Source organism: Laccaria bicolor, genomic scaffold (assembly GCF_000143565.1).
Source record: "Laccaria bicolor S238N-H82 LACBIscaffold_3 genomic scaffold, whole genome shotgun sequence".
Taxonomy (NCBI): Eukaryota; Fungi; Basidiomycota; class Agaricomycetes; order Agaricales; family Hydnangiaceae; genus Laccaria; species Laccaria bicolor.
The window spans coordinates 546,525-562,579 of NW_001889874.1; the positions used below are offsets into that span (position 1 = coordinate 546,525).

Here is a 16,055-nt window from a genome sequence, read left to right on the forward strand (position 1 = left end):
AACTGCCATGTTTTCATGATGTAAATGGTAGCTACCAGTCAACGACATGAGGTGGGACTACTGTTAGTGTTTACAGGTCCGGTCCATAGGACCAAAAAAAACCGGTGGACCGGACTGAACCGGACCATGGACCGGTCTTTTTTTCGGTTGCAGTTGCCCCAATTTGGGGTTGGTCCGGTTGCTGGTTGCCTCATTTCAAAAATCTTTTAAAACCATTCAAAGACCGGTTTAAATCGGTTGCGACCATTTAAACGGTCACGTGCGTTACATACCCTTGTAACCACGTTCATTACCTTTAATTGGGTTTTTGTTTCATCAAAAACGGTTAAGAACTGAGAAATATATAACCAAATTCATTTTGGCACAAATACTTGTTTGTGCAACTTGTACCAGAATGGCTTTAATTCTAACTCACTCAAACTTTCATCATTTTGCTTGATTCAATTTTCGGATATTGACATTTTAAGTATGAAAATATACTCACCATCTATCAAATAGTATGCATCAAATAATTTACAGTTGCCACATTACATTTTGCCCAAGTCTTTATGAGATGTAATTCGGTTCACTTCAGTCACCCATTTTAGGGTACCTATGAGGTATATGAATTCTTTGATTTAAGGGTACCTCAATGGTACCCATTCCAGAGTGGTATGTGAGCACCATACCAATACCATGGTACCATGGAATGGAAAACTCATACCATATCCCACTCATACCAATACCAAGTTACCATACCATACCATGTCATGTTATACCATACCAGATGGTATGATACCACTTCATACCATCATACCAAAGCTGTCACTGGGTGTCTGGGGTCCTTTTCCAAAATAAATAAATAATTTCTGCAGGCTGCAATACTGGTCCATTGGGTACCATTTTTTGTGGGGTGGTTCTCCATGTTTTTCTTGAGATATTGAGCTACAAATTGAGGCTAGATAGTCCAAACCATCTATTGAAAATGAGTTTAAATAGGCTTTATCCCAGCTTTCTCATGCATCCAAAGCCATTTAATGATACATATCTTTCCCAGTCCTTTCTATTTGAACAAATATTCATCCAAATCAAACAATGCCACATCTATTGGGATGAAGTGGTCATTGAGAAGCAAAGAAAAGTGGAAAGGTTCTTCAGGTTTTTTCTAAGATTTCCAACTCCAAGTGGAGGCTAGATAGTCAACTCCAACCTTTGGAAATCAGTTCAATTGAGGGTTTTTTCATTTCTAAAAAGCCATTAATACAAATCCTTTCAATAATAGGTTAAATATGTTTTGCCCAGTAAGGCCAATCAGACAGTCCTACCTACTTACATAGCATATATATATAGTATGGCCAACAACACCATATAATCTCAATTTTCTTAAAAACTACATATGAAGGAATCAGGTATTGTTGTCCTGAGTGTTTGGCCAAAGTCTTCTTTGTCATAATATTTGGTCCAATTTATTGAAGCTGAGTGAATCTGTCCAATCCAAAGTCTTGCTAATTGGAAATGGAATCAAGTCTTGTTGTCCTTAGAGTCTTCATTATCAAAATATCATACCATGGTATTGTAATCCCATGTTGCACTCTCATACCATACCATACCATACCATACCATGGTATTGCACTCCCATACTATACCATACCATGGTATTACACCCTCATACCATACCATGGTATTGCACTTCTATACCATGGTACTGCACTCCCATACCATGGTACTGCACCCTCATACCATACCATGCACCCTCATACCATACCATGGTATTGCACTTCCATACCATACCATGTACCCTCATACCATACCATGCACCCTCATACCATACCATGTACCCTCATACCATACCATGCACCCTCATACAAAACCAAATAACATGATTCCAACACATTTAGAAAGCTAGATGAAAGGGCAACAAATATCATATCGTGGGAAAATTGACCAAAAAAGGAAGGTGCATTCCCTAAAAGAGCAATCAACACTGACAGACTACAAGAGTCAGATATAGACTACCAAGTTTACTGATAGACTACAAAAAAGTTGGACATAGGCTACAAAGTTTACTGATAGACTACAAAAGTCAGACTTAGACTACAAAAGCTTGGACTTAGACTACAAAATTAGGGTTACATTAAAAGGTTTTGTAGTGTCCGCTTTTTCATTAGAAAAGTTTATAGTGTCCGCTTTTTTAGACTACAAAAGTTTGTAATGTGTGCCTTTTCATTAGAAAAGTTTGTAGTGTCCGCTTTTCAGACTACAAAAGTTTGTAGTCCGCTTTTTCATTAGAAAAGTTTGTAGTGTCTGCTTTTTGAGGCTACAAAAGTTTGTAGTTGACATATAGTTTATAGTGTCCTTGACTCTGTATAGGTTATGGGGATGAGGTTAAAGGATTGACATGATTTTACATATTGCCATTGCTGCAGCATTTACTTTTGACATCATGTACAAATTGTCTTTCACATCAAGAAAGGCTATTCTATGCCTTCATATTGATAGCTACTGTCCTATCTCAAATCATGGTTCTAGGTCCATGTGGATATGGTTTGAAGGATTAAATTGCTTTACATATTACTACTGCCAAATGATTAGTTTTTGACATCATACCCGAGTTGCCTTTCACATCAGGACAGGCTATTCTCTGATTTCACATTGATAGTTGCTGGTCTGTCTGCTTTCACATTGATAGCTACTTGCCTGTCCCAAACCTAGTCAACTGTGATATCAGCTCTTTCAAGGCAATAGGATGAGCTGATTGGTCCCTGGAAGTATCCTTAAGTCAGGTCATGATGTAAGTTAACAATGTATTGAGACAGAACAGTAGATATTACTATGAGTGGCTTTTTCTGGCTTGAAAGCCAACTTGGGCATGATGTGAAAAGCTGATGATGTGGCAATAGCAATCAATATGTAAAGTCATGTGAATCCTTTAGCCAGTTCCCCATAAACCTACAAGTATGGTTTGAGATAGGACAGTAGCTATCAATATGAAGGCATAGAATAGCCTTTCTTGATGTGAAAGACAATTTGTACATGATGTCAAAAGTAAATGCTGCAGCAATGGCAATATGTAAAATCATGTCAATCCTTTAACCTCATCCCCATAACCTATACAGAGTCAAGGACACTATAAACTATATGTCAACTACAAACTTTTGTAGCCTCAAAAAGCAGACACTACAAACTTTTCTAATGAAAAAGCGGACTACAAACTTTTGTAGTCTGAAAAGCGGACACTACAAACTTTTCTAATGAAAAGGCACACATTACAAACTTTTGTAGTCTAAAAAAGCGGACACTATAAACTTTTCTAATGAAAAAGCGGACACTACAAAACCTTTTAATGTAACCCTAATTTTGTAGTCTAAGTCCAAGCTTTTGTAGTCTAAGTCTGACTTTTGTAGTCTATCAGTAAACTTTGTAGCCTATGTCCAACTTTTTTGTAGTCTATCAGTAAACTTGGTAGTCTATATCTGACTCTTGTAGTCTGTCAGTGTTGATTGCTCTTTTAGGGAATGCACCTTCCTTTTTTGGTCAATTTTCCCACGATATGATATTTGTTGCCCTTTCATCTAGCTTTCTAAATGTGTTGGAATCATGTTATTTGGTTTTGTTTTCATGAAGAAAAATGCAGAAAACCAAAAAAAAACACGACGCTTTTGGAATTCCTTTACCTCATATCTCCACAACAGGAGCACTTCAGAACATAATTCAACCAGATTCGGGAAGCTACAGTGCAGGGGTACAACTTTCGCTTTTTGACTATTTTTGGTAATTGGTCATGTGACCACCCTCCCAACAACCCATGTGATACATATCATCATTATTATATAGTTTTCGGTAATGAAAGTGCCAAAGGGCCTAATGAAATATCCTAATGAAAAATCTAAGAAATAGTAATGAAAGTGCCAGGGAGCCTAATGAGAAGTGATGAAATCGTCAAGGTGCTCAATGAAATATCCTAAAAGAAATGGTAATGAAAGGGCCAGATGCCCCAATGAAATCTCCCAATGAAAAATCTAATGAAATAGTCAAGGAGTGTAATGAAATATCCTAATGAAAGTGCCAAGAAGCATTCTAATGAAAATTCAATGAAATGGTAATGAAAGGGTCAAGGAGCTGAATGAAATATCCCAATGAAAATTCCAAGAAAATCTAATGAAAGTGCCAAGGAGCCTAATGAAATATCCTAATGAGAAATATAAAAAATCGTAATGAAAAAGCGCAGGAGCCTAATGAAATATCCTAATGAGAATTCTATGAAATGGTAATGAAAAAGCGCAGGAATGAAATATCCTAATGAAAATTCTAAGAAATGATAATGAAAAAGCGCAGGAGCCTAATGAAATATCCTAATGAGATTTCTAAGAAATGACAATGAAAAAGGGCAGGAGCCTAATGAAATATCCTAATGAAAATTCTAAGAAATGGTAATGAAAGTGCCAAGGAGCCTAATGAAATATCCTAATGAAAATTCTATGAAATGGTAATGAAAAAGCGAAGCAGCCTAATGAAATATCCTAATGAAAAGTCTCAGAAATGATAATGAAAGGGCCAAAGAACCTAATGAAATATCCCCATGATATCTCATTATCCTTGCCTATAACTTATGAAAGATTCCAGTGACAAATTGAATGAAATAGATGGGCAATCCTAATGAGATGCCTTTCATAAAACCTGTGGCATTATACAGAATGGCTCTTGGACAGTTGTCATAGATTAATCATAAATAGTGGTAGCCACTAGTGGGGGGCACTGATAAGACCTCCAAATAAACCAGATGAGTACAGAAATTTTTGTTGTGATATTTCGGGCATGTTTCTGCCTTGTTATACTTATTTTACAAAAGGCTGTCCATACCCGGTCATTTTTGTTGTGCCAAGCATATTCACTCACTTTCTGCTCTTCCAATATGCCAGTGGGGATTGAGTTCTACTTCTAAGAATCAACTGAGTGTATGACTGGTTCCTAACGGATTGAAGAATAAGCCAGAACAAGATTTGTATTTGCTTCGCTTGGGCATAATGTAAAGAACAAGGACGTGTACCTAATCAACAATGAGTTATTTATACTTAGTGTTCAGGGAGAACAACAAATCAAATTGTTCGTTGACTAGAACAAGACATGTATTTGTTCCGTTTGGATATAATATGAAGAGTAAGAATGTGTATCATCCCAACCAGCAAGACAAAAAACATTCAACTTGAAGGGGAACTTGAACTTTGAGTCACCTTTAATTGTTCATTCCAGTCAGTGACAAGGCAGAACAAAACATGTATTTGCTTGGCTCAGGTGGTTTCTCGTGCAACATGAATGAAAAGGATGGTGCTCAATGTGTATCTATCCTATGAAAAAAAATAACAATACAAGTGGTAATGTTCACAGACTCTGGCGAACAATGTGATTTGTTGAAACCTTGATGTGGTGGCACATGCATGTGAGTATATGAGCAACATTTAAACTCCCATCCAACACAGAGGTCTTTACCCTCCCCCACATAATCCATGTGGATTCCAGTGGATTTCAGTGGCCCACTTGCTAGGCCAAATTGGCTCGCACAATGCCCAGTCCACAGCCGCAAGTCCAGTCCAGTCCACTGGACTCTCACTGGACTATAAGCCACTTTCCTGAGTCCAGTCCCAGTCCAGTGGACTATGAGTCCAGTCATAGTCCACTGGATTCCACTGGAGTCCAGTGCATTATTGCTTATTACTTATTATTTTTAAGTATGAATACCACAAAAGAAGCAAAATAGACTATCCAGACTTGTAATTCTATTGATTAATGAATAGAAGGTTAATGAGTTACATATTAGTATAGGTAAGTGATAGCTGCAATAAGGATTCCTGATTTTGTTCAGTCTGCAGGGTGAGGTCACATGACTTACTTGAGGGTGTGCCATATTGTCATGTCTCCTGTTTGCGGCATGGTCACACTTCCATGACCATCCCTTTCTCTTCCACCACCACCACCACCCTTCACCACTGCCTCTATCACCACCCACACCAATGCCGCCAACAACACCCATGCCCATGCCAACAACACCCATGCCAATGACACCCATGCCCATGCCAACGCCAACGACGCCCACGCCCACGCCAACATGGAATGGCAGGCCAAGAATGAGGGCACCCATGATGTGGCAGGGTCATGGGCCAAGGGTACATATGCCCCACCACCCCAATGCCCCATTCTCACCACGACAGGTGCCAGCAGCATGCGACAATGATGACGACACACAACAAGGACAACGACACATGAGAACAACGACACATGAGAACAACGACACATGAGAACAACGACACATGAGAACAACGACAACATGCGAGGAGGACAACACATGACAACACAATGACAATGATGACATGCGAGGAGGATGACACATGACAACGACAACACGCAAGCATGACGAATGAGCACCCAGCCCCACCACACCCGAAAAATGACAAGTGCCCACCACTGCCAATGCCAACGTGGAACGGCGACAATGGCCCAGCAGCACCACCCCTCCCCTCCACAATCTCCCCCTATCACTACCTCCTCTCTTCATCACTCCCTCTGCCCTCCACTCTGTCCCCCCTTTCCCCCTCCCCCCTTCCTTGCTCCCTCCCCCCTCCATTCTTCTCTTCCCTCCCAGTGGAGTCCAGTGGAGTCCATGTGGATTATGTGGGTGATGGTAAAGTATTGTCCAACACATTCTATTCAAAACTTTAAGCTATAACACAGCTATACAATGTAAGTCTCTTAAAGACTCGAATTTTTGGTTTCACAACTGAACATTTACAGGGATAACGCTATGGATGACACAAAGAACACCAATGCTCTCAAGAAACCGAAAGCACCAAAACAACCATGGCCACCTCTGACACTCGGGGACATGAGTGTGACATGAGTGTGGGGAGAGATGGAAACACAGACCTATCCCTTACTGAGTTTGTGCGCACATAGGAACCTGGCAATTATCCTTTTTATTTCATGATAAGTGTAATATATATCCAGCTCAATGTACAAATTTTTGTGTGATTTCATGCATGAGGTTGAAACTGGTCTGAACCACAACTGGTTCAGACCGGTCTTGAAACTGCAAAAAACCGCAGAAGACTGCCCTGAACCAGTTTCTATCAGTTCGGTCCATTTTTTTGAGGCTTTTCAAAATACAAGGACTGGTCTCGGTCTCAGTCTTGCCAAAAAAAGCCTAAAGACTGGACTGGACCAGACTTTCAAGCACTACTTGAATGCTCAAACAAGCTGGAATCGTAATCTAGAAGCAATTTTGCTTCTACTGATACTAATTTTAAGAGCACTGGTGGTCTGTGGCCAAGCGACTTCAATACTCAGCTGTTTTGTTCAGGCTGTCACACCATCAAAAGTGTGATTTTTCATGTCAACTAAAATCTTATTAGAGAGATCCAAGGACCAGAAAGTCAAGCAATGCTCTTCGAACACATTGTCAAGAACTCGGTGGGTGTTTCAATTGGCCTGCTTGAGTACTGTGGTAATGGTTGCATATGTCAGACCACCACTGGGATGAAGCGGTGTGTTTATTCATCATCTACTTGATATGCACTTCATCTGATGAACTATTCCAGTGTTTCTGTCATTCATGGCATTGATCCAGCACTCAAAGAAACAGATCTTTGAAAAGCCCTGGTAAGGCCCTTCAAGAAAAAGGCAGGAATCGACCAACCAGGGAAAAGAAAAGGAAAAATGACACCTCAACAGTGTGCTGGGTTGGAGAAGGCTTTAGGGAGTATCAGTTGCATTCTCCAGAAGCGCAAGTTCTCATTTATGAGTCCTGCATCTTCCACCATTCCATCATCTTCCCCTCCTCTGTCCTCTCCTCCTCTACCATCATCACCAGTCCTGGATGTTGACCTTGACATGCCCCAGCTCACAATGAGGTCTTTACCTTCCCCGGGTTATTCCATATGAGATCCATGAAATCAATGTTGGCTGAGGACCCAGCCAGTTTCTTATTCCATAGACATTATGGATTCCATATGGAATGGTGATGGACTCCAAGTCCGTTTTCCTTCCCCTTTCCCATCTGTTTTACTAATAGTGCCCACCCCCCATTGTTTTGTGCCCAACACCCACCCACTCGAGCACCCTGTCCATGGTGTTTTGCACCCATCGCTTTTCTTGAAATAATAATTGGGGAAGAAAGAAATGATGCACCATTCCGAGGTACATCTTCAGCTGTGCATTCAACTTTAAGAAATGGCACCTGTCCCTGAGCAGAAATGGTGGTTCCCTGAACTGGGAGTTCCAGCAACTTCCAACCCCCCAACTAATCCAAGTCCACCCCTTGGATATCCAGCAGTGACCTCAGTTGAAGATGACGGCCAAGGCATGTTGATGAGAGTGTTGAAAGAGAGCCTGAGGAAGGTCTGAAGAACCAAACAAGATTGAGAGGATTGGATGTTACAGTGAAGAATCCTCTGACAGTGATGAAGACTCAGAGGAAGGTGGTGAGTGGGAGTTAAGTTGTGCTGTTGTTGTAATTGTACCGAAATTTCAGCATCACAAAAGCATGACCCTGCCAAAGGGTGTTCGTTTGCCCCAGCTGTTTCTTGAATGTAGCTTGTGGAGTTTGAAGAAATGGCTGGTCATGAGCCTAACATGGTACTTGGATGCTTGTAAATATGATGTACTTTATGAAGAGAGTTGTGACCAGAACTGTGGAAGTGGAGCTCCACCTTGTGCGAAAGTATCAGGGTTCAGAGGTGACAATAATACTTCAATTTCGGTAGTACAAATGGCAGAAGTGTACAGCAAAGGTACAGTGGTACACAAGCAACTTATGTGTTCTATGATGAAAACTCAAAATTCAATGATACATATGTGCATATTTTACAATCAAGCTCATCTAGTATTGCTCAACTTTATGTGTTTGATGAGACTACCATCTGGCCATGAAAAAAAAAAGACAAGAGTTCAATTAAAACATAAGTCACCAGGTGAGATGGAGAGGGAGGTAATAGGATTTCCTCCAGGATGCCCTCACAAATCTTTGGGGCTGTAAGTTTGTTTGATAAACAAAAAACAAAAAATTGATCCAAGATGTTCTTCACAATGGTAGGGATGTGCCATGTCCTGAATATGGATAAAAAAGGAAATTTGCCTTATTTGGTAAGGCATAGTAAGATTCTTTTCCTCCACTAGGACCATTCTACTTTATAAGGAGATAAGCTGACAAATAATCTCCTTATATGGTTACCTCCTTGCCTCTGTCCTCCACTTTATGACACTCTGCATGTCCCTTACTCTGGGTGTGTCCATTTCAAAATATGAAAAGCAGGAATTCAACTTTTTGCTAATAAAACTGCCTTATTTGTGCTCATTGTAATTACTACCTCAATTGTTATTAGCTTTCAGTAAAAAATAGCCATGTAGCTGTTATACTTCCCCATGTCCCTGCCTCTGGCTGTGTCTTGTTCAAAATGTGAGAATAAGCTATTCAACTTTCTGTTAATAAAATCATCCCTGTTGTTATTCTTCTATTTTTAGATGCTTTGAAAAATTGTCACAACCTCCCAGCAAACACCAAGACAATTCCTCCATCATTGTGAATGCTTCACCTATGGCACGGCACTCACTAACACTCAGCCATGCCTCCAGTGGTTGGTCACAGCTTGCTGGGGGCATGCCCCCTGCACCCCCTGGTATGCATGTTTAATCCCAGTTTTGGTACTCATGTTTCATCCCAGTTCTGGTACATATTTTTATTCCATATTTACAGCAGTTGTACAAAAGTACTTCAGGATATACAATATTTTTTGTTACAGGATTTGGAAGTTGATCATCCCATATTATCTTGATGTTATGAACAGAAGTAACTTGCAAAATTGTGACATAGAATTGCCCATGAGTTAACATTGCAGATCTGGCATCTATCCCCACATGATTCACAGATGAACATTGTGGTGCATTGATGCACAGGTTAAACTTAAGTTGAGGTTCAATGTCTGATATTGCATAGTCAGTGATCATATGAGTTAGAGAGCTGTTATAAATGAGCTTACAATGGGGCTGGAAGAAGGGTGAATAACAAAAGTTATATGACTGGTGCTAGTTTGACACTGGCAAGTGACGATTGGATGTGTCAGGCATGGCATAGATTTCATAACTTTGCAGAGGCCTTTTTAGAGCATCCTAACAAGGTCAAGGCCACAACTCTGTGGAAAGCTGAACCAAGCAAAAGGCCAGCACAAGTAAGACATCAGGCCACTGGTTGGATTGAGGTGTGGCAGCAGCATAGTTGATGTAGTGGAGGTGGATGTCACTTTGACCTCACGCATTGACATCAATTTGCCATTCTGAATTGTGACATCAATCAAATATAATTTCCATCAATTATAAACCTGATCACTCAACATACCCCCCACCTTCCCTTGAAGTAACACACCCACACTCTGAACGTTTTGTGGTCTAAGACTAAGGCTGTGAAGTGGGACTTGGATGAACTGGAAGGGCTTGAGACCTGAGACTGCAGATGTCATGGCATTGAAGATAAAAAGGATTATCCTTCCACCTTAACTCTCACCATCCTCTTAAATCTTTTGTGGTCCACTAATTTCTTTCCTCAGCCTTCCAGCAAAAGGTGTTGAACATGAGGCTGTGGCTATGTTGCACCCACAGTGTGTTTTCTTCAATTTGGCTTCTTCCCTTTCACTTTTCATTTCTTCTCTTTCACTTTTCTTAGTCTTGCTTTACAGCCTTGCCTTGAAGCTGACCTGTCACCTCTTTGATGCCTGAGATTCCAGAAGTTCTTGTCTGGGAATGGCTTTTGAACAGAAAAAGATTCAACAAGCATCTCTGTATGTCTATATATCTAGCTGAACATTGACCTAACAATAACACAAATACTAGTCTACCTGCTGATTTCACCCCTCACATTTTCCATTGGATCCAAAAAACGTAGTTATAGCTCTATACTAACAAAGGCAGCACTCCCTCTCCCTACTTGGGTCTCAGCTCAAAGGAAACACTATGGGTCTTGTCCCTCTAAAACTTGGAGGGACAGGCAATACTTTACCATCCCCCACATAATCCACATGGACTCCACTGGATTCCACTGGCTTCCACTGGCTTCCACTGGACTGGACTGGACTGCCAATCACAAAACTGGACTCCACTGGACTCTCCCAACACAAAACTGGACTAGACTGGACTGGACTGGACTGGACTGCCAATCACAAAACTGGACTCTCCCAAGACAAAACTGGACTGGACTGGACTGAACTTAGATTTCAAAAGAAAATTGAAGTATATTTATTAATTAAATACATTACTTTTACTACATTCTATGTTACAGAGAGGGGGAGGGAGAAGAGGGAAAGAAAAGGGGGAGGGAAAGAAAGGGGAAAGAGAGGAATGGAGGGGGGAGGGAGCAAGGAAGGGGGGGGGAAAGGGGGAGGGAGTGTTGGAGGGAGGAAGGAGTGAAGGGGGGAGAGAGTGAAGGGGGGAGAGAGTGGAGGGGAGAGGTGGTGGTGCTGGGCCCTCGTCGCCGTTCCGCGTTGGCGTGCCGTCGGCGCTGGTGGTTTTTTGTGGGCGCGTGTCGTGTTTCAGGTGGGGGCTCGTTGTTTTTCGTGGGTGCACGTTGTTTTTCGTGTGTGATGGGGGTGTGTGCTCATGTGGACGTGTCGTGTCGCGTTGTCGTCCTGGCGTGTCGTGTCATCGTCCTGGCATGTCGTTGACACGTCATCGTTGTGTCAGTGGGCGGTGGGCGGTGGTGGGTCATGGTGGTGGGCGCTCGTCGTTTTTCGTGGGTGCTCGTCGTCGTTCGTGTGTGGGGGTGGGTGGGTGCTCGTCGTGGGTTGCCGTTGCGCGTGTTGTGTAGGGTCGTGGTGCCGTCGTCATGGGGTTGCTAGCACCTGTCGTGGTCGTTGTCGATGTGTCGTCGCCGGGTTGCGTTGTTGTGTTGTTGCGCCGTGTCGACATCTGTGGGTGAGTGGATCAGGTGGAGTTGGGTTGCCACGTCACCGATAGCAACATGGCACCGACACCCATGACTGGGCGTAGTCCCTCATTTCCTCGTTCGTTTCGTTCAGCGTGTTGCTTCGGTGACGTGGCTGAGAGCGGTGGCGATGGCCAAGAGTGGTGGTGGGTGCAGGACGTTGGCGAGGGGTGGTGGTGGTGGTGGTGGAAGGGAAAGAGATGGTCACGCAGATGTGACGATGCCGCAGAAGGCAAACATGACAGTATGGCAATGTTTGAACACCACAGGTACATCACGTGCCACACCCCGCAGACTGAACAAAATCATTGATCGTTGTTACGACGAGTACTTGTGTATAGTTCTATATAACTCATTACATTTGTATAGTCTAATTTCGCTTTTTTGGTAGTAATTGATATCCATAAGTAATGATGGACTGGACTCTGGACTGCTGGATTCCACTGCAGTCCAGTGGAATCCAGTGGACTGGACTGGACTGGACTGGACTTGAGTCCAGTGGACTGGGCATTGTGCAAGCCAATCTGGCCTAGCAACTGGGCCACTGGAATCCACTGGACTCCACTGGACTCCACATGGATTACGTGGGGGATGGTAAAGACCTTGGGACAGGGCAGTTAATGAGAATTGGGATTATCTATTGGAAGACACTCCACCAGGAAAACTAAATTGTGTCCGCAGAGGACAGGTGCTCATTGTTTCATGTGGACATGTAAGTTTTGTTTTCATCCCCAATCCCTGAAACTGAACAATTGAAATTTCACATGTAGCATGCAATGGTCATCAGTTATGGCCTTGAAGAGCTCACCTCTGCACTATGACTTCTGATATACTTTGGGAGATTATCACAAACGATTGCTCAGGTCCAAACAAGGACAAGAAAAAGGCCTAAAAAATGAGAACTTTTCTCATTCCCAACAGATTAATTGTCAAAAACTCATTGGAAACCCAGCCTGGGACAATCCGCATTTTGGCAGCATTTGTGTCCCAGAAGTCTGTTTTTGTCCTCTGTGACTTTTGTGGCTTTGCTCACATGCATGTCAAGAGCAGGAACAGGCTCTGGACCCAGGAGGACTTCAAAGTTGGGACTGAGGTATGAATAGTTTCAATCTTGTCACTAAACATACAATCATTGAAATTTCCTGTTCAAGTGCTGGAGAAACAGTGTGATAAAAGAACATGATCAGTACTGGATGAGCTGGAGGACATAGACCAGTATAAAAAGTCTTTTAATGTGAATTGAACACTTAATATATTTCAAGATGGAGGTGATCCCAGCACCAACACACCCCTGAAGCTCACCGGATCCAGAATTTGGCAGAAGTGGACTCAGATCTCAACACTACACTCTGCGAGGTCTGTGTCCCATGATCAGGGAGATCTACGTCAACTCAGGTGCAGCCTTCACCAGACTAGGGTGCCATCTCGCAAATGATGTCTGCTATTACCTCACTATACATCCTTTCATATTTGTGAAGACGAGACAAAGTTTTCTGATCTTTTGACAGGTATTCCAGGGTACCTTGACTGGTTTGTCCAATGTGAATACTAAAAGCCAATGGCAGCAAGCTGCGGCCTGGACCAGGAAAACCCATTTGAGTTCAATGAGAACTCCAATCGAAAGTACATGCAATCTTTTGTTGACATCTTCATGTCTTCCAGTGTGGAGGTTCCTAAAGAACTATACCTCAAGTTTTAAGGGAGAGCCTTCTAGATCAAAGACATGCCATTGGTGAGCTGTTCCTTCTAATGCCATGTCAAAAGTTAATTGTTTCACTTCTATACAGGCCAATCTTATGATTCAGAAGATCTGAAGAAATTCTTGAGAAGTGGTGCTTCATGTGGCCTGATACACCCTCACAATATCAGTAAGATATCTCAGCAACTCATAATTCATCTCTCACAAAATGCTTTCTGCAGACAAGAGCCTAGCAGTCAATGTTTATTTCATTGGCTGCCCTCTCAAAGCATTTACCATCTGAAAGTACCTCAGAAATAGATGGCACCATCTACATCACATATGTCAACAATTTTTATTTTCTTTTCAACAGCACTGATTCCATTCTTCAGACCACATTAGCTATACAAACTGACCTCACTAAACCTAATTATAAAACAATGGTTGGCTCTGATCAGTTCTGTGAACTTGTTCTGAATCAGATTTTGGAACCAACTGTTGATCACAATGGAGGTCATCCTGCTAAGGTACATTGATCTTGGTTTCTACAACATATGGTATATTTGTAGTATTTACCCCTTCTTGAATTTTTTTTTCTAGAGGCATCAAAATGGACCTGGGAGGCCTAGGAATTATAAACCTACCTATAAAAGCAAGAAGAACTCTGTGCCTCATATCAAGACATGGATCATTGTATCTGATGAGCCTGGTTGTGTGCTGAGTGATGGTGACGATGATGATTATTATAACCCTGGTGATGCAGACCAGTATGGGGATGCCAAGGCTGCTCTGGAAACATCATGGAGGTGGAGTTTACCCAACTATGTCATGGAGGATCTTTCAACAAGAGGTGTTGTTGCTAGGCTCAAGCAAGCTCTTCAGCAAGATGTTGCAGGAGCAAGTCTCTTGGATTACTTGCCATTCATGTAAGTTCTCCTTCCATCACACCTTCCCAGCCAGTCAACTTTTTCCTCTAGAACTGAATCACCTGAAGTTCAAGCTTTGATAGACTTAGAGAGAGAATCAAGGGAGATGGTGAACAAAGACCAGCATCTGGGGGAAAAGCCTGTGTTAATGATCCAGAGAGCCAAGGGTGAAAGTAGCCCAATACAGATAATGGAAAAGAAAATCTGAAGTAACTTTCATTCCAAGGTGCTATTTCTTTTCTCTTCTCATAACCACATGTTCTGACAGGTTGAAAGGAGGATGTTATGTGGGAGGCCAAACAGGTGGTGATGGAGGTGTCACCTTATTTGAAATATAACCACTACAAGACGGCCTTCAAATGGTCCAAAGGTGTACTGAACTATCACTCAGCAAAAGCTATCTTGGACAAGGGTGAAGCCCTTATGGATGCAAATATTGCACCCTTCCTCCAACAGACTCAAATTCATATAAATAAGGTAACTGCCTACACCTCCCTGTGCATAAGTGAGGTCTTAGCAGTGCCCCCCCTATTCCTGCAGGAATCCGGTCATTCCGGTGGAATGGAATTTAGCAGAAGGCCCTGCTAAATTGTTTATTCCGGTGTTTTCCATTCCGGTGGAATTCCGGTGGATTCCGGAATGTACACCGGAATGTTCCCTGGAATGGTCTTCCCCGGAATGGGCAGGAATGGTGTTCCCCGGAGTGGGCAGGAATGGGATTCCAGTCCAATCTGTTTATTTCATTTATTTATTACTGTATTATAGTTTATTTATTTTCAATGGATCACAAACAATGTTTGTTTGGTGAACATGCTCACCAAACATGGCCACTCTCTTCTTCCACCACAACCACCATGCTCGTCACCGCCGCCAACGCCACGCCATCACCGTCACCCATAGCCACCACCGCCAACATCGCTCCTCGATCACCCATGGCCACCACGACCACCAACATCAACCACAACACCCTTCAACAACAACGTGGCGACGCCACGTCACGAAACAACGAGTGCTGTAACCCACGAAAACACCCAACGCCCACGAAAACAACGCCCCCAGACACAAAACGACACCCAACGGGCACAAAACGACGCTCACCGCCCATGTACACCGCCAGCGCCCACGAAAACCATACCCCGCCCACGAAAACATCCCACCACCCACCGAAAAACATGAGCGCCCACCGAAAAACACGCGCCGCCCACCGAAAAACATGCACCGCCCACACGACATACGATGGCACCACGCCGCCTACCAAAACCACCACGTCCACACCAACGCCACCCACAACGACGCCCCCAACGGCAACCAGCGCCCACGACGATGGCGACGACAACGTCAAGAATAACGCAACAACGCGGACACACAACGAAAACGCGAACACGCGACGAGGAGGCGACAACGAAATGCGACACAACGATGGGATGCCAACGCGGGACGACGATGGCCGAGGTCCCAGCCACACTCCCTCTCCCCTCCACCATTCCCTCCCTCCCTGCCTCCTTCCCCCTTT

At 42.9% G+C, this 16,055-nt stretch overlaps 3 protein-coding genes across 3 annotated transcripts in view; all 3 read left to right on the plus strand.

The window, feature by feature from the left end:
- Positions 1-6,444: 6,444 nt before the first annotated feature.
- On the plus strand, positions 6,445-6,845 carry LACBIDRAFT_308487 (uncharacterized protein; the record flags this gene model as incomplete). The annotated part of the gene is made up of 3 exons (XM_001875521.1): positions 6,445-6,655; positions 6,706-6,714; positions 6,766-6,845. The coding sequence occupies 3 exons, from the start codon at positions 6,445-6,447 to the stop codon at positions 6,843-6,845; spliced, it is 300 nt and encodes a 99-aa protein (XP_001875556.1).
- A 2,131-nt stretch (positions 6,846-8,976) lies between these two features.
- LACBIDRAFT_322478 (uncharacterized protein) lies at positions 8,977-11,222 on the plus strand (the record flags this gene model as incomplete). The annotated part of the gene is made up of 5 exons (XM_001875522.1): positions 8,977-9,000; positions 9,351-9,424; positions 9,490-9,644; positions 10,117-10,193; positions 10,818-11,222. 5 exons carry the CDS (start codon positions 8,977-8,979, stop codon positions 11,220-11,222), a joined length of 735 nt encoding a protein of 244 aa, XP_001875557.1.
- Positions 11,223-11,839: 617 nt separating this feature from the next.
- Positions 11,840-16,055, plus strand: part of LACBIDRAFT_322479 (uncharacterized protein) — a gene marked incomplete at both ends in the record, with an annotated part of 5,206 nt that continues 990 nt past the window's right edge. Inside the window, 15 exons of the mRNA XM_001875523.1 lie at positions 11,840-11,928; positions 12,095-12,182; positions 12,308-12,345; positions 12,388-12,532; positions 12,620-12,650; positions 12,709-12,724; positions 12,860-13,031; positions 13,217-13,294; positions 13,447-13,468; positions 13,601-13,670; positions 13,990-14,143; positions 14,217-14,542; positions 14,594-14,709; positions 14,934-15,047; positions 15,308-15,994. Coding sequence (XP_001875558.1) covers positions 11,840-11,928; positions 12,095-12,182; positions 12,308-12,345; positions 12,388-12,532; positions 12,620-12,650; positions 12,709-12,724; positions 12,860-13,031; positions 13,217-13,294; positions 13,447-13,468; positions 13,601-13,670; positions 13,990-14,143; positions 14,217-14,542; positions 14,594-14,709; positions 14,934-15,047; positions 15,308-15,994 — 2,146 coding nt within the window. The remainder of the gene's footprint in view (positions 11,929-12,094; positions 12,183-12,307; positions 12,346-12,387; positions 12,533-12,619; positions 12,651-12,708; positions 12,725-12,859; positions 13,032-13,216; positions 13,295-13,446; positions 13,469-13,600; positions 13,671-13,989; positions 14,144-14,216; positions 14,543-14,593; positions 14,710-14,933; positions 15,048-15,307; positions 15,995-16,055) is intronic.